General features: G+C 41.4%; 2 protein-coding genes across 3 annotated transcripts in view; one reads left to right on the forward strand and one right to left on the reverse strand.

Annotated features, from left to right (window-relative positions):
- Window positions 1–5590, forward strand: part of LOC103354342 (abl interactor 1-like) — a 27774-nt gene extending 22184 nt beyond the window's left edge. For both annotated transcript variants that reach the window (XM_008277670.1, XM_008277671.1), the window contains 2 exons: window positions 2765–2950; window positions 3067–5590. In XM_008277670.1, the coding sequence (XP_008275892.1) occupies window positions 2765–2950; window positions 3067–3242 (362 nt within the window). In that variant the 3' untranslated portion in view covers window positions 3243–5590. The remainder of the gene's footprint in view (window positions 1–2764; window positions 2951–3066) is intronic.
- LOC103354341 (amyloid beta A4 precursor protein-binding family B member 1-interacting protein-like) lies at window positions 5140–24516 on the reverse strand. The gene is made up of 13 exons (XM_008277669.1): window positions 24455–24516; window positions 19997–20056; window positions 17349–17424; window positions 14686–14873; window positions 14527–14598; window positions 14290–14449; window positions 14021–14142; window positions 13871–13945; window positions 13640–13783; window positions 10835–10945; window positions 7674–7772; window positions 7481–7565; window positions 5140–5889 (listed from the first exon to the last, which is right to left on the reverse strand). The coding sequence occupies exons 1-13, from the start codon at window positions 24485–24487 to the stop codon at window positions 5768–5770; spliced, it is 1347 nt and encodes a 448-aa protein (XP_008275891.1). The 5' UTR covers window positions 24488–24516; the 3' UTR covers window positions 5140–5767.
- Between the last annotated feature and the right edge of the window lie 994 nt (window positions 24517–25510).

Genomic DNA, 25510 nt, shown 5'->3' on the forward strand with positions numbered 1-25510 from the left:
CCACACGTACACCTATTGACAGAGCATAAACAGACAAATATTTACATACGTCTCGTGACTTAAAGACTAAATCCACAGTTGTGTCACACAGTAAGCACGTAACTACAGTAATATTTACCCAACACCCTGCTGTCATCCACGCCGCTGCAGATGCTGCATTCAGGTCGGATTCAGGCTCCAACATGTGCAGATAGATTCAAGGAGTTGCAATTTGAAATTATGTCGCTCAGTTCAGTTCGGAGCTTTCACGGCGACAAGAGGATGACGAGCAAAAGGCTTCCGCAAAGCCTGCTAATTAAAAGGAAAGTGGGCTTTTAAGGGGAAAGATAAATAAGCTTTTTTTTTGTAACTGTGATTCATGCAAAGCTACTCTAATGGAGACTAAAAATACAGAGCTGGAAGCGAGGATAATACGTGTCTTTTAATCGGTATCCACACACCGTCTCCTCCGCGGCCTGCCTCACTCAGCTACACTCAGAATACCTTTTTCTTGCGCCGTATGCCGGGTTGAGAGGGGAGCACCCTCAGATGTCTGTCTGTTGCCATGGTGACGGATCACTGAAAGCGTGCGTCCGGTCCACCGAGGAGAGAAAATGTGACCTGATGCCGTGTCCTGATTCACCGCCGACTGTCTGCGGAGATGCAACGATCTAACTCTGGGTGTCTGGTTAAATGTGGTTCAGGCTTTGTTTACAGCAGACCTCACTGGATGTTTGTCACACAGTCAAACAAGGGATGGAGTTCGTGTTTACGTCTTAATCAGGCCTTAAATTAATAATTAGCCCATTTTTACATAATGAAATGTAAACCAGGATCATTTTAATGATACGTATCGGAGGTTTTTCTCTTTACAAGTGACACGTTTTACACTTGCAGCAGTAGCAGCAGCAGGGATTAGTGTGTAAACAGAAGAGGAGCTGGTTAGTATGAGCAGCGGTAATCAGCCCGACTGAACAAAGAAAAGAGGTCACAGCCCCGAAAACACTGTTCAACAACTGAGTTCCCATGTGAAAAGTACCACAACCAACCCCTTTAATACCAGAAATAAAACAAATCAGGACCAATGACTTTTACTGTTTATTAAATAGAAACGATCTTGTTCAGTCTCTCTGCTCAAACTGTAAATTACTTCAACTTCTGCCAACAATATGCTCACATCAAGTGAGATATTGAGTGTTTGTAGAGGGGTTGATGGATCAGACTAATAAAACCAGCGATTGTTTTATAGTGAAGCGTTTTCAGCTGTTGATGCTAAAACAGATCCAGAGTGAATCGTTGGACCTGCGGAAAAACAGGCACGTAAGCAGCTTGGAATTAAAGAGTATGCATGAATTTTTACTCCCCTGGTGCATTATTGCCAGTTGTTTAATTCAGCAGCAGGCTCATGAATTAGGTAAGATGTGTGTGTTGTTTTTTTATTACTGGACTTGAGGCTGCAGTGTTCCAACAGGACACTTGTAGCATAAGAACACATTTAGTTAAAAGACTGAAGACTGTCGGGGCCACGACAGGCTTTCAGAATCACACCCATCCACCTCATTTTCTTGTGAACGCATGTGCTTAAAAACGTTGAACCATTTCTCAGAGGGAGAAAATTACAAATCAGCTGTGAGAATGCCTTAAAAGAAGCGCTCATTGACGGTAAATAGACAATTCCTTGGCATACCCTTGAGGTACATTAACCACTAAAAAATACTACTGCTACTATTCTACCTTTTTCTTTGAGTTTCTGTGGAGTGACATATCCACCAAAGACTACTAGTTGTAGTTGTAGTTCTACGAGCAGTATTAAAGAAGCCTGTAGCTGCTGTTGAGGGCAGCGGTGTCGTGTCTTCGGTGCTGTTTCTGGAGACTCTGAGGCTTTAGCAACCTGTATTGTTCACATTATTTAGAAAATAAATACAGGTGGGTATGAACGTGCTCAGTGTCTACAGAAGTAAACACTGATGGTAACGGTGGAGCGTATCTGCCACTCTCCATCCTCCACCGATGGTGGAAACAGAAGTGTGACCGCTAACTAAACTAGCATCAGCAGTACATGTATAGCTTGATTTCTACCAGAGTATTTCTGCTGTGTGGAGTTGGTACCTTAACTGAAATTTGAGTACTTCTTTCATCTCTGGATTTAGTAAATAAATGAATATAAAATGATCTTACAGGAACATAAAGAAGGCTTCATGATCTTTATCCTTGTGCTAAATCTGGCGTATTTACTGCAACCTGAGATTGTACGTTCATTAGTACGCACTGTTCTGTCCAAATTAACAAATAAATAAATTCCTATTGGGAAGTTAATTTTGAAAATCTAAACATTTTCCTTTCATACATGAATAGTGACTGAGTGAGTGTTGGGAGCGTTTGGACCACCAGTAGCAGCTGATGCTGTCGGATGACTGTCAAGCTGAAACGTAAAAGCACCCTAAGCTGCCCTCTAGTGGGCAATTAACATGTTACATGGCATTAGCATTGGAACTGGTGTGTACTGATGTGCTCATAATAAAGTTTGTAAAGATTTCTGTTGGTCAAGATGATAGAAACCCAACAGGTTTATGCATTAAAACAAGCAGTTTAGTTCAGTTTAAAGTCTACCAATGATTGGGTAAATCTCACCAATAATAATCATAAAACTTTGGATGTGATATAAACACAAACTCTCCATTTAAAGTTGTTCTGCGGCGACAGATTGGATCAGAGCAGCAGGACCTTATCTCCACACTCTCCCCTGTTGCCTTTTTTTTTTCATTAGCTGTCTCTCTTTTTCCAGTAACAGACAGCCCTGCTCCCCCTCCTCCGCCTCCCCCAGAGGACATGGGTGTGTTTGAGGAGCCTGCTCCCCCTCCTCCCCCTCCCCCGGTGGACTACGAGGAAGAGGAGGCCGCTGTGGTTCACTACAGCGATCCATACGCTGATGGAGACCCCCACTGGGCCCCCAAGGCTTACTTAGAGAAAGGTTAGTGCCGAGGAGAGCAGGCGACTCAACAGATCAGCGGCGCTTTTATTTATAGATTTAAAACCGCTCACCTTGTCACCACCTGTGGAATGATGGTTTTCATTTGTTTGTCCCAGTTGTGGCCATCTACGACTACACCAAGGACAAGGAGGATGAGCTCTCCTTCATGGAGGGCGCCATCATCTACATCATCAAGAAGAACGATGACGGCTGGTTCGAAGGGGTCTGCAACGGCGTCACCGGACTCTTCCCCGGAAACTACGTGGAGTCCATCATGCACTATGCTGACTAAGAAGAAAACAAAATCCCACCCGTAATGGCACTGCAGTTTTTGAACAGAGGCAAAACCGTGAAGATGTACAGACGTATGCAGTGCAGCGATAGCAGTTCATACAACTCCCGTTTTGAATGAAGTGCCATGGTGAATTATTACTGGTTTTCTTTTAGGGGCGGGGGGGCGGGTGGGGGGCTTGTGCTTGCACGGTTTTGGTCTGCTTCAAAAAAAAAAACAAAAAAAGAAGAAAAAAACAGATGAAGTGTCGCACAAAGAAGGAGGCTGTCGAAGCTTTGCAAGGCCGAGGTCTGTTAGTTTACAACGGGGACGAACGGGAGGAGATTAAGGCCTTTCTTTCTACTACTGTTTGGCGCATCCTCAAACAATCACATTTTGCCTCCCGAGCAATCACATGCAATCAGAGAGTACAAAGTGAATCCGTGTTAATTTGTGTAAATGCAAACCAAAACGGACAGTGTTTCCCAGAATGCAGTAGATCCACACAGTGAAACGATGAAGCTCCTCCCCTTTAATTTGACCCGTAGACCATCAGACCAACTCTTCCCTCCTTTCAAAAAAAAAACATCCATCTCACTTTATCCAAACATCAACAAGTGCATTAGGACACGACTGAATGTTCCATGCTGTCGATGTCCCGATCACGAGATGTTTCAACAGAAGAGGGGGAGGAAAAAGGCAACCTGGAGTGTTCGCCACGCTCGGTGTCGGTGGGGATGAAGTGAGTGTATAAAAACGCATTACAAAAAAAAAACAAAAAACAAGACAACAGTTTCTTCTTTCTGGTGGAGTTTCTTTCTGTTCTCTAACTTGTATATAAACTGTAACGTGAGAAGCTGCCAGTTCAGTACATTTGTCAGTGTGTTTCACCAGTGTTTCCATCGGCGTCAGTGGGGGTGGTGCCAAGATTGTTTTTTTTTTGTTTGTTTATTTTTTTTTTACTTGAATATTAATTTGAACTCATCACTCACAGTGCCATTTTACCTGGTTGTGTATAAACATTTATTTTTCTATGTTCATCATTTGGATCACTGTGTTCGGTGACGCTGTCCAGCTACTGTAGCAGAGCTCCGAGGTGTCGCGCTGCTTCGAAACGAGGAAGCAGAGGAAGGACTAACTAGTGTGTTTTCATGTGGTTTTTTTCCTTTTATTTTTCTCTGTGTGCGTGTGTGTGTGTGTGTGTGTGTGTGTGCGTGTGTGTGTTATAGCTGCACTGATTATTATCAACAACTGTGATGACTTTTTGATTTCCGTCACGGCTTCGATCTCGCGACCCGAGAGTTGCCGCCTGAGAAACTTAACCTTTAGAAATCTTTCAGTGGTTGCTGGTGTGGTGCTTTACATTGGTGCTCGAAAACCATAATCACCAACCCAAACAACCTCAAGTTACAAGACTGCTCTGCGAAGGTCTTTTATTCCGGAAGGTTGATCGTTTTGATTGTAATCTTCGTCAATCACTTCTGCATCGTGGTGAATGTAGGCGACTCAGCAGTAATGTACTCCAGCTAGAATCAGTTCGCTGTTCCTTTTTTTTGTGTGTTTAGAGTCTGTGCTACACACGAATGACTCCTGCTAACTGCAGCGAAGGAATGAATTTCAATCCGTAGGTCTTAAAAAAAAAAAGCTAACGATTTCTACTTTAACAATAAGATGCCTGCTCTTAATGAAGTGATTGTTGGTGCAAGTAAAAAAAAAATATCTCTCAGAATACACGTTTGTAACACATGAACATAGTGCTTCGGAAACAACGGGCATTGACGTTTTATTTGGAAAGGGGATCTAGAGGTCACATCTTCAGGTTCGTTCAACAGTATTCGTTCAGCCGCCGCTGTGCACGAAACCATCCAGACAGTCGTTACAGTGAATGATTTGCCACTACATCCCATTCTTGATTGTATTTTTTCCATCATGAGGTGATTTTTTTTTTTTTTGTGAGAGAAAAACGACTTTTTCTACCTAATGTATTTCTAGCTTTGCATTCTTTTTATGTCTGAGACTGCTGAGGAAGGCTCGCTAGCAGTTTGTATGTAAAAGGATTTATTTATACTTTTTTCATAGTGAAAATCATGAGACGACGACCACTGACGCGCAGAACTTTGTAATGTTTACCACTTTAACGTCTAGCATTTCAGGGCATCACAGGTCAAGGCGCCTTTCTTTGATGTGTGTTTTCTTATGATCAAATGGAAATGAAAAAGAAACAAAAAGAAAAAAAAAACATCTGTAACTTAAATGTTCATGGGAACAGAACCTGATATTTGTCTTCTCCTCTCAGTTTGTACATAGGATGTGTTCATTGAAATTTATGTACAGTCTTTTTGTAATAAACAGCTCATTGAAACACATGACAAAACTGTGTGTTTGGTACCCAAAGTTATTCGTCCTCAACGAAATACAAATAAATATCATTACAGATTTGTGAATAAATAACTTTTAAAATATTCTCTCAGACATGTAACACTGAACCTTTGTCTCTTATTGGATTAAATCGGCTGAATCGAGGCCGATGCTGCTGCTGTAGCGTCTCAAACATGAGCGTGTCCAGGAGGAGGAGGAGGGATGAAGCTGGGCGGAGGCTCATGTGGGTATCCGTCAGCGTCTGTGGCTTTGGATGGACTCGTCCGAGAGGCGTGACCGTTGGATCTGTCTAGAAACACGATCAAAAAGATTAAACCCAGAGATTTTACTGATAAAATACTCAACGTTATAGGCAGGGAAATTCCTGTTCTGCAATTTCTGCTTTCCTAAACTTTTTTTTTTTTCCTTCGCTGTTGATCAAAACCAGCAGCACTGATGTCCTCGAACATTTTTAAGAAAAACACCCAAAGTAACATAAATGGAGACACCTTTAGAGTCTGCTATTGGCTGCTTCAGTGATTAAAGGTGTTTTGGATGGGCATTTTTAAAAATCTTATTTTAACAGTGCTACTGTTTAAAATAACATTTTTGCATCTTCACATTAATTACACAAGATGTAATCTACAACTTAATTATGGTGTATTATTATTATCGGAAAGTCCTGCAGTGATGCCGTATTATTAAATTAGGTTAAGCTATTGATCTTCATACAGAAAGAAGTTTGAAAACTAAGAGCCGTTAATACAGTCATTAAAATCACTTTCATCTTTAAAATCTGTACCATTAAAGAAATGAAAACGTTTATACATCAGTAATTATAATAAAAAATAATGTACACTCTTTTGAGTAGAGCCATTCTGCAGTACTTTAAGTCTTGGTGCTTTAGGTTACAATCTGACTAATGCTGGATTTTTTGGGGCCAATACCAATTTATGGGCATAAGACATTCTAATATTAATACATTGATGGCTAAAGCATCAAATTCAAAACCCTGACATTTGCTTACAATGCGACCAGCTCCCTCCTACCTAAACTCTCTCATTCAGATCTACACTCCCTCTGCTCGACCAACAAAAACCACCTGATACAACCACTGCAACAGGTTGATAGCGAGACTCTTCTCCTCTGTGGTTCCGCGCTGGTGTAACGAGTTACCAAACTCTGTTCAATCTGCTGACTCCCTCTCTGTCTTTAAGAAAAGACTAAAGACCAGCTCTTCACTGAACACCTTTGCACTTGACAGACTGAAAACAAACAAAAAAACCCAAAAGAAAATCCTATTACCTCTCACACAGCCTGCTATCGGCATCAACGCCCTATCAACTTGAATTTGTTGTATGGCTCTTATCCAGGTTGTTTTTTCCTGACTAGATCCTTGCTTGTGTTGTATCTGCTCTCAGATGTACGTCGCTTTGGATTAAAGCTAAATGAAATTGTTGAATTGTAATGTGATATATATGTAACAGTTTAAAAAAGGAAAATGAGAGGTGGTTATTGTTTATTAACGTTGCAGGAATGTGCTGCTCGACTGCGCCCCACCATCTGCTCCACCCTGATGCATTCTCTGCTACATGTGCTGCAGACAGTGTTAAGAATATTGTAAACAGTGAAGTTGGAGGTGCTCTGCTTCATCAACTGTGTGGTTTCTAAATTAGAACAAGCCTCATTTTCTGTATAAAGGAGTATTTTCATGTTTGTATGTACTGAACGAGACATATTCTGATACCGATTAATCAGGGAGAGGCTTTACTTTTACTTTTAGCATATTTTGATAGTAAGACTTCAGCGTTTTGTTAAGTTAAAATGTTATTGCAGGAGTTTTACTTGTATTTCTAGACTGTTTCCATCACTGAATATTTCTTATAGGTCGTTTCACTTACCTTTGTGTCCAGCAGAAGTGAGGGTCTGCAGAGTGGACGCTCTCCGTACTGCAGCCTGATAGTTCTGATAGAGGACAGTCCCGTACTGAACACACATTCACACAGAGGACACACATTGTTTACCTCTTTGCCAGGAATGAAACGCCTGCATACATATTCACTTTTGCTGTCAGAGCGAGCGACGGAGTCTGACCTTGGCTATTCTGATGGAGTTGACCCAAAGCTGCAGTGTGTGCTCGTCATCACAGCACAGGAACTTGATGTAATGAGACTCTTTCTGGATGCAGGGATGCTTTGAAAAGACAGAGAGAGAGATCTGATTAACAGGGCATTCCAGGGAGAATTCAGGGAAGAAATCTGATGCAGCACTACACTTCTCATCATGCAGTTCAGTTGTGTCTTTTGGAAGATCCTGGACAAGCCTCACATGTTTCAACTCTGCACTCCAAAAGTCAAGCAGAAAGTTCCCATGATTTGACTACAAATGGTAGACGTTGATCAGACCCAACATTAAAACCACCAACAAAGAAGTTGTCAAAATAACATCCACAGGAATACCAGGACCACCACTATAAGATGTCCGATGTTGTTCACTACACCTTGCATTTGTCTGAGAAGATTCTCAGTCATCCAGGTTGTGGTTGTTCTTGTAGATTAATGGTAGCATCTGGACTTGCTTGAGTTCCTTGAAGACGTTGGGAGTTAAGGAGCCGTTACCACCTGAGTTGGCTCCTTGAGGATATCTGGAACTCCCAACTAGTCAGTCAGAAGTGATGAAGCCTCTTGGATGAGAGGTGGAACGTCTTCAAGGAACTCAAGCAAATCCAGTCGCTACCTTTAATCTACCAGAATACATCTTGTAAAAGTATGGCTGATCACTGCGTCTGCTGAGTTTCTTTTTTAATATATATAATTGTAGTGAACGTATCAGCCAGCAGAGGGCGGACCATACCAAGCTGTAACTGCACCGTGGGCCATGATGCAAGAATAAATCTAGTATAGCCTCATAAAACACAAGCAAATATTAATTTTGACCACAAGCATCGCTGCGGCTTCATCAGAACCAGACGAATATCATAAATTCAGCATGTGACTAACATCATATTAATGGTGTAGATAGATTTATTTCTTTGTACTCATTTGCACAGATGAGTTGTTTGGTAGAACAGACAGGCTGCCAAAAAAAAAAAAACAACCTCCAAACCCCACAGGTCAATATGTTCAAAACCAGACCAGGTCTGCTGTTTTTTTGTTGTTCTTTTTTTTTTTTTTTTCATCTTCCCACTTCCTCACAACATGACTTAGCTTTCACTGCTGCCAACATGACTAACACTTTTAATGTCCTCTGGCAACTTGATCTCTATTTGTTGCACTGTAGGAGTGCAGTGCAACAGCGTAGGGTTTTGTGGGGAGTCTTGCAGGGAAAGTACTACATAGTTAATGTACTTTAATAATAATGCTCATTGGTGTACTTTAGATGCATCTACTCTGGGATTCCTAAAGCCCACTTGGTACAGGTTAATGCAGCAGAACGTGTCAAGCCTTCAAAGCACCAGCCTTCACTTTGCCATGCTCTTTGTTCAGACCTGCTGTTGCCTGAATTAACGTGTGTGATATAAAAAACCCTCCTGCAACATTGCAACCTCAGTGCTGGTCACCTTTGCTCAGTTTCTATTATTTGTCTTCTTAACTTTCTGCCTCCTTTCTCAGTTTCTTGTGTATCTTCTCTCCAAAGAGTTTAAACCAGATTAACAATTGTGAACTGAAGTATCTAAAACTTAGAAGAAACTTGTCGACAAGTTCGAGTGTCTGTGATCGCAAAACTTTTTTGTTAATGTAGATAACTCAAAAAATGTCTAATTTCCTCCCAGTGTCAATGGTTTGCTTTTGCTGTGCTTCTATAATACCATGATATGGTTGGCTGGACAGAAAAATTAGGTTGTTTTGATAAAGCATGAGAGAAAAATGGAGCTCAGTGCTCAGTTATCCAAGCACACAAACTAACATTAAAGTCTGTAGTCACTCTGTTGTCTAATGCAATGTCCTTTCTGGTCAACGCTCCATCCAAGAAAGAAAGCGATTGTTTACAGACAGAGACAGACGAGCACATTTGCAGAGCAGAGCTGAAGGTGACAGTAGGTATCGCTAAAGTCCTAATAAACACCACGATCTCACACAAGCAATCCCCCGAATAGTTCAGTCGATGGTGTCAGTGCAACTTGCTGGACGATGCTACGCTAAGAGTTTTGCTGTGCCTCTTAGCATGTGGCTAATGCTATGTGGGGTACCGTAATAGCAATCTTTTCTAACTGACAGACACGCCTCCCTATAGCAGAGACACAACCCGCAAAATCTGAACAAGAAGCAATGCCATATCCACTAATCAGGAAACTAGCAAGTACTACAGAGGTTAAGGCTAATAGCTAGCAGCTACGTTAGGCACAGATTACCCCGAGGCAGTTGCTGGAAAACAAGAAATCTTTTAAATATGAGCATAAATACATAATTAAATGGACAAAACAGTGAAGGATGGGGAAAACAAAGAACAGTACATGTAGCTGCAGCAGATTAACTGTTCAGTATTGATTGATCGGCCTAACAAAGGGGCGCACTCTGATGTCTTCACTCCTATTTCTGTTGGGCGTATTCAGCTTTACAATCCTTATTAGCTAAGCAACCTAGTTATAAATGACACGTTCCCTGCTGTCAGATGTTGGCAACATATAAGATTTAGTGTACATCAGTTTCAAATATCAGTCATTGGTCTTTCCTGATCACCGCATTGATCAGTATCAGTCTTGGAAAAAACAAAAACCGAATCAGACGATCCTCACCTCAGAGAATCACTGATGTTTGAAATCGTACAAACAGAACCAAGATTTGGGTTCATGACGAAACAAAAACACTCTGAATGTGTCTCAAAGTGTACTAGTTGCCTGAAAAAACTTCTTGAATGTCTGAATGGGACATGGATTGATTCTTAGAAAGCACAGATGGGTAAAAAATTGGGGGAAAAAAAGATGTTTACAGGGTTTTTGTTGTTTAATATGGCTCAGATTACCATATTAGTCTTCAAATGGAAAACGGAGAAGTATGTATATTAGATATGCTCTTAAGCAGCTTTGGTGCCTCAAAGAAGAAGAAACAGCCTTTATTTATCACAAATACTCTACAGCACTGTGAAATTCTCCTGCCGTATATCCCAGTTAGGGTCAGAGTGCAGAATCAGCCATGATAAGGCCCTCGTGGAGCCTTGCTCGAGGGCCCAGCAGTGACCTTCTGATCAGCATCCCAGAGCTTTAACCGTCAAACTCCCACCGCCCGACTGATGGTGATTAAAGTTGTTGTGCTGACCTTTAGCATGAAGCAGAAGTTGGTGGGAGCTTTGTATTTCTGTTTGTAGTTGCTGGTGGTGTAGACATTGACTTTCTCAAAATGGACGAAGCAGGCGAGATCACTGGACGACTGGAATGCAGAAAAACATCAGAAAATCACACAGAAATGACTTCACAGACTGGCATCACAGACCAGGCAACATGTCTATAAATGCAGTTTATACACAATGTAATCAGTTTTCCAGCATTTTTTTTTAAGGAGCACCAATCTAGAATACTTTTACAGTGTAATCCAAGACATAGCATGAATTAGAATAGCCTAATACCCCTCATTATTTCTCAACCTTTTCTGGTGGGTAACTAAACTGAGAACAATTTAAAAGAGACCAGTTCAATGCAAGGCCGTTTATCTTTATTCAGTCTGCAGAAAAATGTTCACAGTCACGCTCAGTACGTGAGAAAATATTTTGTTTCTCGATCAGTCCTTTTATTTCTGATTTAAAGCAGAAACACATCATGTTCACACATTAAACCACACTGAGTTCAGCGGGAACGACTTCAAACTTCTGTCTTGACTTCTCCCTTTTTGTTTGTTGAGGTTTCTTGTGGACCTTTTTCTGTTTTACCCATCTACTACCTTTTCTCCAACTCCCTGTCTGATTGACATTATTTTCTCGAGTCTTTGTTGTTGTGATTAAGTCCAAAGTGAGTCCATTTCCAACTGTTGTAGAACCTATGTTAATATTTTTGTGTCCTTGGCCTGAGATGATTCCTGCAGCTCTGTCATGTTTGCGATTTTGCACATCTGCCTCGCACAGTTCCCCTGCATGTTTTGGAGTTGGGAGGTTTTCTGCTCCGTCTCAGTGACAGAACGACATGTTTCTCTTTAAACAGCGGCGAGGTCTCAATTCACACTGTCCATCATCATCTCTCTGGCTCTTCCTCTTGCTTTTCTGCTACGCTTGAGCGCTCAGATGAAAGCATGACGGACTTCATACAGACACAAAGTCGCCTCGGCTCTTTGTCTAAGGACCGCTGCCATATTTATGTTTTAAAATTGCTTTTAATTTTCTCCAAAACCTGACATCATTCGGTATCAGTGGAAATGTATAGATATGCACAAACACGTCTTTGATGCAAAAACTCAACTGGTTAGCTTAGCTTGCCAAAAACACAAACTAGCTTGACGTCAAAGTAGGCTAGCTGTCCAGAATTTATTTTTTTAAACATCCGCCTGCCAGCTACAACCCACCCAAAATTCATTAATTGTGTGATGTTATAACTGGCTTACTTAAAAAAAACAGCAATAGTAGGTTGTGGTTTTACAACAAGTTGTGTGTGACATAGTTTCTTTGATAGCTTAGCTTAGCCTAGCGACTGGCAGCAGATTGAAGCTAGCCAGCTAGCCTTATCCAAACCACAACATGTCTTTTGTGAACAATATTAGCACACCAGTATGAATGAAAGCGCTTTAGAGGTGGTAATATGTTGTTTTATTTAACCTTTGGATACAGCCAGATGATTCACTGCTTCAGACTTTCATGTTAAGCTAAACTAAATGATTAGCTGTAGCTTCATAAGTAGAATAGTGATGTAAGAGTGCTATGTTATGGTGCGATCCATTTGAAAAGAGTTCCCAGTTGAAAATATCAACTGGAATGCTGTAAAATTTTTCCAATTTGGACAATTTTTACCAAACTAAACCTCAAAACCCAAGATGACTGCTCAGAACATCAACAGTGGTGAAAGCTGCAGAAACATTCCGTTTATTAACACCGTTGTCTCATTTGTATCGTGTTAAATCAGTCGTACACTGTATGTCTAACTTCCATCTGTGGTCATGTTGGTATCTGCACAAACTTAATATGTTGGTGTCAACTGCTATCACTGGAAGCTAAACTATAAACAAAGGTTTTTCTGAAGGCGTCTGTCTTGGGTTTCTGAGTTGTTGAAATCGACTGGACGTCATTCCCAGCTCCGACATCTGACCTTACTCTTAAGTAAACGCAAAGACATCCTCCCAAACATGTCAAACTATTACTTTAAGCAAAGGATCTAATAAAACATGAAAGATTTTACTTAAAAAACTATATTCTTAAACATTAAAGGGTTAAGTTCAAATGTAAAGTGTGTACTAATTTATGCACCGCTCTAATCATGCTAATAATTGTTATCCTTTATCATTGTACCTAAAACACCTATGCTCGGCAGCCATCTTGGCAGCCATCTTGGTAACGTCCCTGAGCAGTTTTTAAGGCTAAAAAGAACAGGTCACTACTTAAATCATGGAGAGAGACCCCCTGAGTGTGATTTCAATGGATAGAGACTGCATGTATAGAATCACCAGTCAAATCTGATGCCTGAAAATAAGGTTTGAAAAGCATTTTTCCTTTGCATGCACACAATTTCCTGGACTGTGCTTTTGGCAGTGCAACAACACGACTGGCTGGATGTTTCCTGGTTCAGCTGTTACAAAACAAGAGTCACACAACCTTCATGTCCATAGATTTATATTCAGGATTCTTTAAGCAGGTCTTTTCCGGATAACATCCTTGCTAGCAATATGAATAAGATGCACCTAAAGTGGGTTAACTTACTGTTTTGTGCGAAAAACCATTCAAGGAAATGCAACCCTAACTTCACTACTTTCATTGTCATGACAACAGGCTGACAAAGTTTTTTTCTCACCTATGTGTAAAACGGTTTCACCACCCACTGACGTTGCTAAAAGTGATCTCCCACCTTCCTGTTTTCTTCGCAGAAACAATGCATTGGTGTCAGCAGTGTTGTATTACCATGCTAGTCTTTCTTTGCTTTGCCATACCTTTGTCTTTCCTTTGGGTACGTAATAGATGCCCGAGGCCCTGAGCATGAAGTAGCGAGGTTTCCAAACCTTCTTCCCATCTTCTTTCAGGTGCAGCGTTCCCTCAAGGTCAGGAACAATCAGAGCAGAACCCCCAAAATGTTCCTGCAGCATCAGAGTAGAAAGATGCAAAACTGCTCTTTTACAAATTGTACCCACACACTGATGGTGCTGATGAGGCGTGTAACTGACCTTGATCAGCAGCTCTTTGGCGTGCTGGTTGATCCCACTCGAACATGCGTTCTTCTTTTTCCACATGTAAAATACCTTCATTAAGAGAAAAGCTTAGTTTAATTTAACGGCTTAAACTTTGGCATGAAAACACACAAGGTACTCGCTCACCTGAGGGTCTCTGAACATCACATACTTCTGCGGTCTGGACACAAAATGGATTTTGTTTTCACTGTGGCGAGTCCAAGCAGACAGCAGCTCCACTAGATATTCATGATCCTCAAAGCCTCTCTCTGAAACGATGAGAAACGAAGCAAATAATTGCCTCAAACTACCTGAAAACTTTTGAAAGTGTGCATCAATCATCCGTCCGTGTGCTGGAAGTGCACAGCCTGATGATTGCCTCTGATTTGACTGAATGTTTTCCACAGTAATCTCACCGATCTGCAGCTCAGGGTCGGTCTCACACAGGCTCCAGTCGATGCTGCAGTCACAGTGCGTCTTCTCAAACAGCGTGTCCAGAACCTCTCGGACCGACTGCCTCTCGTCCACCATCAGAGTCTTGGAGCTGCCGTCGCTCATCAGCACCTTTACTATCAGCTACAAGAGTCAGCGGCTCAGTTACTGAACAGCGTTACTAAAAGGTGAGATGAGACTCAAACACCTGCCGCCTTTACCTTCCTCACTTTGGCTTCTTTCAGCTTCTCCAGGGCCAGTTTAATTTTGTCTGCCTTTGTTTGAGGTTCGCTCTGGAAACACAAAAGTGTCAATTATTGCTTCCATTTCTAGAAAATTACGACTTTGGTCATCAAATGTTGGGTTATCGTTTGCATCACCCTGGAGGATTCGGTGGTGTTTGGTGGGGCAGGACGGGCAGCTGCTGGCTCAGATCCCTGAGTCGTGGCATGTGGTGCACTGTGTTTATCTGCCTGTTGACAGGTGGAGGGTTCTGGCAGGTTTAAATTTGATCCCAGGTCAGCCACCAGAGCGTCCAGCTCGTGGTCGTCCAGTTCATTGAGCGACTCTGTGAGGAAGCAGTTGTGGTTCAAAGAGAAGTAATCACGTAAAAAAATCACTGATTTAATCCTTGAATCACCAGAACAAATGTACTACTATTTGAGACTCCAGTGCTATTGAAATGCCGCCGAGCAAGGCCTTCACTAACAGTGTCTGCAGTAAAGCTGCTCAGTTGGCAACAGATCCAACTTCCTGGAAATTCGCAATGAAACTTCCCCAGAAAATCCATCCATCTATTATCTATACACCTCTTAATCCTCTCTAGGGTCATGGGGGGCTGGAGTCTATCCCAGCTGACTCAGGGTGAAGGCAGGGGACACCCTGGACAGGTAACCAGTCTATCACAGGGCCACACTTAGAGACAGACAACCAAGAACACTCACATTCACACCTACGGACAATTTAGAATCACCAATTAACCTCAACATGCAAACTCCACACAGAAGGATCCCTATATCCATGTGGGAGGAAGCCGGAGAACCCAGAGAGAACCCACGCTGCACAGGCAGAACATCCACGCAGAAAGATCCTGGGTGTCCTCACCAGGATGCGAACCAGCGACCTTCTTGCTGCGAGGCAACGATGCCAACCACTGGTCCACCTTGCAGCCCCATTGTTGTATCTCATAATGTCATTTTTATTTACACCTGAAAGATTGAACATTTCTTAAAACTTGGAATTTCTACACTTAAGCATTGGCATTTTTAATACTTTGCCTTTAAGGTCATCCAGTTTAGGTTTTTTACTCACTTTGTAATAATTTTTCATTTCATGTCACCTCAGGTTATCTTTTTATTTATTTATTTATTTATTTATTTTAAATGAAATTAGATCCTGTTTCTGATTCCATTCAGTGTGTTCCCATTCTGTTAACCCTCCTGTTATCTTTAGGGTCAATTTGATCCCATTCAACGTTTAATGTCTCTAAATAAGTGACATTATTTTTTTAGTTTTATTTAAAGGGCTATTTACACATAAACTTGTGTAACAATTTTAATCATGATAATTTTCTGGAGGTTCAAATTGCTGGAGTCAAACTGACCCAAAGGATAAAAGATGTAAGAGGTAATAGGAGGGTTAATGATCGCTCTCAACAGATGCTTTAATTGTCAGTAGTGTCGTCAACCATTCCTGTGTGTAATTTAAGCCGCCTACCTACGTATAACAACGGAGATGTAATACAGTTTTATTGTTTTATTCCACTGATCTCAGTGTCACTGTTTACTGCTCACTCGTCTAACACGCTGTCAGAGCTGCATTCCAGCTTTAATTTATTCCAAATAACTTACATCTCTGTATTGTACCCATTTGGAGTGTTTGCTTTGATTTAAGAACTCAATCACATTCTTCAAATTTAGCACAAAAGGTTCTCTGGAGAACTTTTACGTAAATATTCCCATACATGCTGCGTAGACACGATCAGTTTCTAACCAAACTAATTAAGTGCATGACTGATGAACTCTAAAAGATGTTTGGGCTGAACAGAAACAAAATTAACGCAACAGTTTGAATCAGTCTTTTGGAGTTATGACAACTTGTAATGGAATTATATTCAGCCAGCGAACTTGTTGAAATCTCAGGCGTATGGCCGACGTACTGTGGCTGTGTCCACCTCTGTTGTTTGTTTTTATGAAGCTGAGAAGAACATTAAATGTGACCCACGTCTGAATGACAGAAGGCCATCGCTTTAACAGAATAATGAACCCGACCATGTTCTGAAAAAGGCCTTAATTTACTCATAATAAATATAACAACTCTATTTGTGCTTCCCTATAAAACAAATGTCAAATTGGCAAATAATGAAAACAAACTAGATACCATCCCAAACATGTAATGTGGACAAGATAAAGTAGTTAAGTCAAGTCAAATCTACATTTTTTTTATGCAGCACATTTAAAACAACAGCTGTTGGGGTTAAGACCTTATATTTATATTGTTATTTTACTTCATATTAGATGCAAAAATACTCTTTTACCTGACTGTAATACATATTAAGGTTGAGACTACAGTGTTGTTAATTATGGAGGATAACCAAACTAGTATAAACGTTAAGGCTAGGACGCTACGATGTGTCTGAGCTACAGTCTTGAGCGTGGTATCACTCACCTCTCAGTTTCAGCCAGAACCATCCTGGAACACAACTTTCTCACTTTGTACTGAAAGCTGAAGCTTGTTTTGTTGGCACAGCTTCTTAAATTCACCTTATCTGTTCATACCTTTAATTCCTAACAGCAAAACCTTTTCTTACGCCAAAGAATCCAACATTTTCAAAGTGCCTTTTAACAAACTTTTTTTTCCTGATTACTCAGTGATGTCTTTTCTGGCATGAGAAAAAAAACAGCTCCCTCCCTCCAAAGCTCCAAAAGAAATCTTATCTCTGGAAAGCCTTTACTTTGAGGATACTTTGAGGGCAGCGTGACTCTTGCTTCTTTGACACTTCAGATGTTTCCTGCTCTACGTGCTGATTTGAATGAGCTCTCACCGTTCAGGTCTGTGAAGCCGATAGAGAAAGTGTTTTCTCTCAGCGAGGCCGGATCCGCTTCTGGAGGCATCAAACTCTGCAGAGGAGTGAAGTGATTAATACATGAATACATCATCGGAGCCATCAAAACGATTAAAAATCTGATAATCTTAACACAGAAGTCGTGTTTTTAATAGAAGCTACAGCAAAACTCGTAATCAGATCAGGCCACATGTGTCCTTGAATGATTCCTCAGCGGCTTTCTGTAATTTATCAAGCTCTGTCTTCAAGCTGCACTCCACATATGTGGAGATAATAAATCACAAGTGAGTATATTAAGAGAAGGAAAAAAAAACTAAGGAAATGGCTCAAACATTACTCTGAATTAAAGCATCCCAGTTGAATCCGCGTCTGTACGATTTTAATCATTAACATGCTGCACAGTCTGATTCCATAAACAAGGCGGGCAAACTGAAAACCTGCACACAGAGCGATGCCTGCCAGCATCAACCATGAGAACACATGTCGTCAGGCTGGAGCTGCTGCTTAAACACCTCCAAGCCTCTTTAAAACTGGGATAAAATAAAAAAAGCCTCTTTGTTTTGTGGCTTTAAGGCAGTAAAGCAGAGGAAGAATGGACCCAATAAGTGGAATCATTTAAATCCTTTTGTTTCTCAGACTCCTCCAGGATCAACGCTTTAATCAAAATCCTCCTCTAACAGACTCTGGTAACAGTCTGTGGAGTGACTTTCCAACAAAGGACGCGTGCCAACGTGACATGTCGAGTCTTTCTGGTATTTCTGATGTAATACCGAACATAGATTGATCCCATTCTCAGGGCCGCGTTCATGTTCAGCTTACAGGCAGAGGCTGTAAATGGACAGTGATGAACTGCACCTCAGGCTGGGTTTTGCATCAGCTAGAAGCGTGTAATGTTTTTCTTGGCGAGCCGCAGATCTATGATGAGCAGCTTATGTGTGCTTAGGCGGAATCTGCAGGAGAGTTTTGCCCCAGATGTCGTCACAGCATCGCCTTACATTTTTCTGCGCGATGCTCGGTTTCAAAACAAAAGGCCGCCCGGCGTAATCAGATAATGTCGGGATTAGTGAGGAAAACGTGGAGCGATTTGTCTGATTCACTTCTCGTAACCTGCTCCGACTTCAAAAGGCGTAATGGGAAGGAGCCTCATCTGGTCGTGTTTTGAGAAGTAATACGAGCGTTCTGCTGAGCATCATAACATATGTTGTCTGATGTATTTTTAGCCTTGTTAGCGGAGTTCATGCTGTTTCACCATTTGGATTCAAATGGAAATAACTTGGTGGATTTTTATGACATTCATGGTTCCCAGAGGATGAAATCTAGAGTTTGCTGACTTTCTCTTTAGCACCATTCAGTTCTATTATTTACAATACTTTAGCTGATGCCCGAATACCTGCAAAACTACATGAAGTCACATCATCTGCCTTCAATAAGTAACTTACTCTAGCAGGCTACATGGGGATCATAATCCTGCTGAACATCCTCATGTTAGTGTTATTAAGGGTAATCCCACAAGTTTGGACGTCCTCCCAAAACACACATATTGGTACATTTTGCAACAACAACCATAAACCTCCTTCAACAAAGGTCTTTAAACCACTGCTGCCACCAAATCCCCAAAGAGGAACCGTCTTGGTTTGGGGGTTCTGGTTTCTGATTATGTTTTGTAAGTTTACCTCCTTTGTGTTTCCTGTGTGTCTGCAACACTTTCAGACGTGCATTCTTTTCCATCAATCCAATAGTATCTGAACGCTTCAATGTGTGAATAAGCCTTCTGGTCACACCTTTCGTTTGTGAATAAATTACTCTCAGCGTGGCACAAGTCTGAACTATATGGATCGGCTGGTACGAGTGATGTGCTTTCAGTCGTGTGAAGTGATTTCAGAAAGGCCTTTCCCCACATTTCAGCACCAACGTTGGTCCAAAAACATCACATCAGTTTGCTGTTAAAATCACAACATACCTTTCTCGTTGGCTTCGCTCCACACATCTATTACAGACTGAAAGTTTGTGACAGATAAAGATGTCTATAAAAATCAAACTTCACTGCCATGAAAACAGAGACTAAGAGCTCTGATTTAAAACACGCACCAATAATAAATGTAATCCAATGTTTTTTGGCAAAAGATTACAGGAGCTGGAGTTGAGTTCAGACTCATAATGGAGCCTTTCTGTTTCCACTGAGGTGTAGGATCCAACAGCTTCGACTGTGACTTTAACTCTGATTGGGCCAAACAATGACAAATAGTAGTGATTGGATGTAACCACTATTATCAGAGGTAGGACAACGGAGGGTTTGTTATACATGTTGTTGATGGTGATGGTAGAGAGGAGACTTCTACTTAACATCGAGAGGACAGGAAAAGTGGTGATGATGGTCTTCTCCAAGTCAGTGTCCTGCACAGCTCAGAAGCTCCTACCTTGGAGTAAGCATTGCTTTCTCCTCCCCAAAAGCTCATGAAAGAGGTTCTACATGGACGGTTGCTCCAGTTGGAACATGCACAAAGATTTAAGCTGCCCTAAAACGAGTTCCTGCAGTGGAAAGTGGCTGAATGTGACAGTCAGCTCACAGCACCACGATGGTAGCTGTAGACTCTTCGCCTTTCTAAAAAAAAAACAACACAACTCACCTGAGAGAGATGATCAATCTCTCCGAGCAGGTGACTGAACATGTCGTCTATTTCATCCATCTGTGAACAGCAGAACAAGGAATTTAGTTTTCAGCAGCGGTAGAGGGAAATAATGAAAAAAAACAAAGCAAAGGAACAACAAAGCAAGAACCGAAAACTCTGGACAATTTCAGTTCGGTTTAAATTCAGTTTCAGGCTCCTCGTGCATCATTTCTGTTTGTTATCCAGCAAGTGGAAAAACTGTGAGTGGCACTCCGGGGAGAAGGCCGGCAAAACAACTGACATTTTTGTGGTATTAACACACAAACACTGTGTGCACATGTACACAGTTTGGATGTGGCTGTCACTGCTACAAAAACAGATAAACAATATGCAACGTATGTGCTTAATCACTCACAGCTAGAAGAAAAGAATTGAAATGAGATGGCTATTTCTAAATATATCACCAGCGACGCTCTGCAGTGTCATCGCTGCGACTCTACAAAGTGACAGAGCAGCAGAGTGGCAGGTTCAAATGGCTTCCATGCTGCTCTGAGTGTGGAAAGTTGTTTTTAATCGCCGTCCAGCGAATTTCATCTTGCTGGATGTGAATTTAATTGAAGACCTCCCTTGTGTTTTAGGGTTCATATCCCATTTCTTATAACTCATTTAAACATATTCTCTTGAGCTGCAACTTATAAAACTGAATTGCTGATAATTCCTTCGTCTTAATTTGCTGACAGACAATACATGACGATAATCTGTTTCCCCATCTGTAGTCTCCAGAACTCATGGAACGATCTGTGAATGAAGAGCGAGAGCTCGAGCCGGAGCGCATCATTTCCTATGCACTTAATTGATCATTCCTGCGAAGACGCTACGTTGAGATCAAAGATTTTCATCAGCCAACAATTCTGTGAATCTCAGCATCTGGGTTTTTCCATATGGAGGCGGCACCTCGCCAGCTTTAGGATCAAAAATGCATCTTGCATGTGGACGGGCTTACAAAGCAATATGAAGAATGAGCTCTCTGCTTCTTGCCAACCCTGTGGGACTGTTGCTATGCGTGGTTATCAATAACAATACGTACTAATGTATGGCAAAGTGGCCTGCATAGACACTGTGTGTTAGAAGAGGAAGCAACAGAGGTGGTGGTTGTGGTGGGATCTGAATAGAGCGTCATTTCAAAGACTTGTGGGTTAATTTTATGTCTTAATAAGGTCAGTAAACCATCGACGTGGTTTCTGTTTGTTTTTCTTTCTGATTTTCACACATTAAATTGTGTTTCTTTGCATTCACTATAATCTGACAGACATTTCTTTTTTTTTTTTGCATGGCATCACAATAGTTATACTCTAGTCCCTAAAACCTCATCTCTGTGTTTCAAAGTTACATATTTAGATTTTTTCTTGAAAATGAACATAATCCCTTTTTACCTTTTAAGCTGCAGATCTATAAAGTCCCTGCCTCAGTCTCCTCTTAGCAGCTCGAGCACTCCAGCTTACCTACAACTAAGCTGAAACACTGTAAAACCACTGAACGCTACACGACGACCAGTTGTAACGTCGGAGTAATTCAGTCATATATGTTCGAACGGGGGGGCACCGGAATCTTTCTACGTGGAGTCTCCATGTTCTCCCCGTGCAGCGTGGGTTCTCTCCAGGCTTCCTCCCACACAGTCCAGAAACATGTTGAGGTTAATTGGTGATTCTAAATTGTCCGTAGGTGTGAATGTAACTGTGCTTGGTTGTCTGTCTCTAAGTGTAGCCCTGTGATAGACTGGTTACCTGTCCAGGTGAACCTGCCTTCACCCTGAGTCAGCTGGGATAGACTCCAGCCCTAGTGAGGTGGTTATTTTGCGCCTGATGTGTCTTCAAACACGTCAAACACACTTTATGGAGAAGCTAACAAGGTAAAAACGGTCTTCCAGGATTGGCCATTTCTCAATAATTATCATTAGTATTTGCTTTATTTATGGAGGAGGCTCTTAGGTTCATTGTAGGTTTATGCACATACTTTACTCTTCAGTTTGCCTGCAGAGAAGCTTTAGCTGCCTGGATTGTGTTTACAAACCCTAAACACAACTACATCTGTGTCCAAGCGATCAGTTGTGTGCGTGTTTGGGCCTCTGAACACAACTTTCCTTGTTAAACCTACATCACCTGATTGTTTTTGTCACTTGGGAGCAGCACAAACAAGCCATAGATACAGACCCCGGCCTCCTGAAGCTGATGCTCCTATACAGTTAATCTCAGTTTAGCCTCAGGGGGACACATATTTATTACGTTTGTTTGTAATTAGCATATATTTGAGGCTTATTGTATTGCGACATCTCACTGGTCTCACTGCGACGTTGCTGGATGTATTGTTAAGAGTGAATAAATGTGTTAGACGCGAAGGCCAGAGTTTGTCTGAAGTGCAGCACACATCTGTTTGGCTGTGTTTGACTTTACATTAATACATCTCGTACATTAAAGCCGCAGCTGCCCGTATGCAGCAGGCACAGTCGGACCTGCACACAGCCACGTTTGAAACATTTACAAATTTGGCGTCCGTCTGTCTTTGCTGCTGTCTGCGTTACTTGTTCATCTTTACGCTCCGATACAAACACACATGCGGCCTAATGTGCGTATACACAAACAGAGACATGCAGCCGTGCTCGTGCTGCTCGGTCTCGCTGTGTGTTTATGCTGAGCAGTAAACAGACCATCCATTAAAGTGTAATGAGTTAAAAGGGGAACAGTGCAGAGGATGCTAGTGGACTAAGTATTGTTTCCATATGAAAGTGAAATTTTTGGATCCCCGAAGTGAACTTTACCTTTGCGGCCTCTCGGGACTTCTGCCTCACACATGTGAAAGTCAGCCCGAACTTCTGTCTCATTTAACGCTTTCATTGACTTTACATGTTAATGCTGGATATGTTAATTAGAGCCGCTGTGTGTTCTGAGCGCCGGGCGTGTGATCAGCAAAGCATGCGTTACAAAACCACATTTGTTTAGAAATTCCATGCTCTCATCAGGCATGTCGGGGTGTTGCTGCCGTCTCCCACTGTGGTCTCGCACATCAGCAAAAAAGGAGAAACCGCCAAGAGACAGACGGACAGCCAGGCAAACAGGCCGCCGAGCCAAACGCCCGGCTACAAAAAAAGCCATTTATTGAGACTTATATGCATGAAAGGAATCACAATGCATTGCCTGCTGACAGTAAACTGACATGTTTTCTCTCTTCTTGTGGTCAAGAGCTTCTTAATGTTTTCTAATTTGTTGCACAACCATCCCCTGGCGGCTCGGAGAGAGGACATGTGTTTGTCTTAAACAAAGCTGATGTGACTGTTCAAGTATTTAACTCTTAACGGCACTAACAGAAAGGAGGATTGTATATATACAGTCGTCCTCAGATCTATTCTTCCATGAAAGAAAAGGCAAAAATCACAACAGTCACTCAAATAACTAGAAACTGAAAAAAGTAGTAAGAAATAAAAATTTGCTAAATTATAATTGAGTGAAATAAGACACTGCTTTTGAATTATGGATGAAAAGAATAATTTAGAAAAACAAACAACAATAATTGCCTCAAAGAGTTGTTCAACAAAATATTAACTTATGGGTCCCATCATGCTTGTTTTTTTTTTTCTTTTCTTAATATTTCTGTTGAACCACAATTCAAAAGCAACGACATGATTTTCATTAAATTTTTATTCATTATTACTTTTGTCAATTTCAACTTATTTCAGTGACAGCTGGTTTTTTCCTTCTTTAATGGGAGGGCATGAATACATTCGAGGACGACTGTTTATATATGGGGCTGCAAGGTGGCTCAGTGGTTAGCATCGTTGCCTCACAGCTAGAAGGTCGCCGGTTCACTACCCATTGAGGACACCCGGGATCTTTCTGTGTGGAGTCTCCATGTTCTCCCCGTGCAGCGTGGGTTCTCTCCAGGCTTCCTCCCACACAGTCCAGAAACATGTTGAGGTTAATTGGTGATTCTAAATTGTCCGCAGGTGTGAATGTGAGTCTCTAAGTCTGTAAGTGTAGCCCTGTGATAGACTGGTGACCTGTCCAGGTGTCCCCTGCCTTCACCCTGAGTCACCTGGGATAGACTCCAGCCCTGCACACAGCCACGTTTGACCCTAGTGAGGATTAAGGTGTATAGATAATGAATGGATGGATGTATATATATATATATTTATGTGCAGGACTACATGGTGAGATTCTGATCGATCACACAATACTATCAGGAAGTTGTGATCAGTCCCAGAGCCGTTCTGAGTCACACCAAACACACAGCCGGAGTCATAAAGCAATATCTCCAGCAACAAGAGCAACATTACAGTCAGTCTGGGATTAGATGAACTCAGACAGCCTGAATCCACAAATGAACTGAAGCAGCTTCTCAAATATTAAATTGATTTTTCTTTTACAACACTTACTAGGAAGAGAACTGAAAAAAAAACTCATTTACATTCTATAGCGTTCTTACCTCTGCTGTGTCTTTCACGCTTGATAGCACCATGGAGTGGAAGTGCCAAAAAACACCCGCAGGTCACTCTATAAGTAACCACTGGTGCACGTGACTCTGCAGATAGCAGCTGAGTGTTCTGTGAAACCAGGAAGTCATTGTGACTTTTCTGGTAGAGCAGAGTGAGGTTTTCTGTGTTGTGTTCATGTGCTGCTCTGTAGCTGATAGACTGATACAGTACTCATGTCTTTGTTTCGCTCAACTGTGATCCCAAACACAGGTGTTGTCATGTAATATGTCAGATCAGAGCTTTCTTTGGGACTGTGTGGGCAAGTTCACATGAGAATCAACTGACATCTGCTACATTATTATATATACAGAAATACTTGTGATGAAGTATGTAGGGGGTTGACAACATCAGAAAACGTCCAGCCAACCTGCATCCAATCCAACAGTGTGTTTAAAGGCCACTCACAGAAGATTTACAACACTGCTCAGAATATAATATGAATCTGTTTGTAAAGCACTGAGGAGTCAGAATTACATTTCTGATCTACTAACAGCCATCAATAGAAAGTAAGTTTATTTGTTTTGCTGTTTTTCAAAATCATATTTCCATGTAAGTGTTTTTTATTGCCTTATATTTCTTGTCAAATATAAAGCAGATGACAACATTCATTTGTCAACAACACTGAAGAGCCCCGTGTGACAACAGAGCCTTTAAAAGTCACTTGAGGTATTACAGCAGATACTACATTTATTAAATCCAATACTAGCTTATTTTAAAAGTGCAGTATGCAATGTTTTAAACACAAATCTAGCAATAATAAAGCAGAGAGTGGAGTCACGCTCCCTCTGCTGTGATTCCAGCTCCTCTGCTCTGTGTTCTGGTTCTATGTGCATGTGAGTCCCTCCGTCTGAGACTGTTTCAGCTGGTTTCCCTAAAAAACCTAAAGAATTTGAAAACAATGCATTTTATTTACATTAATGAGCTCAGTGCCAGAGTCTCCACAGCTGTTTGGAAGCTCTCCCCTGTTTCTCATTTCTCTGTCCTGCTCCGGTCCAATAAATTGTAGA

This window comes from Stegastes partitus, unplaced genomic scaffold (genome assembly GCF_000690725.1).
Source record: "Stegastes partitus isolate 25-593 unplaced genomic scaffold, Stegastes_partitus-1.0.2 Scaffold105, whole genome shotgun sequence".
Classification (NCBI taxonomy): Eukaryota; Metazoa; Chordata; class Actinopteri; family Pomacentridae; genus Stegastes; species Stegastes partitus.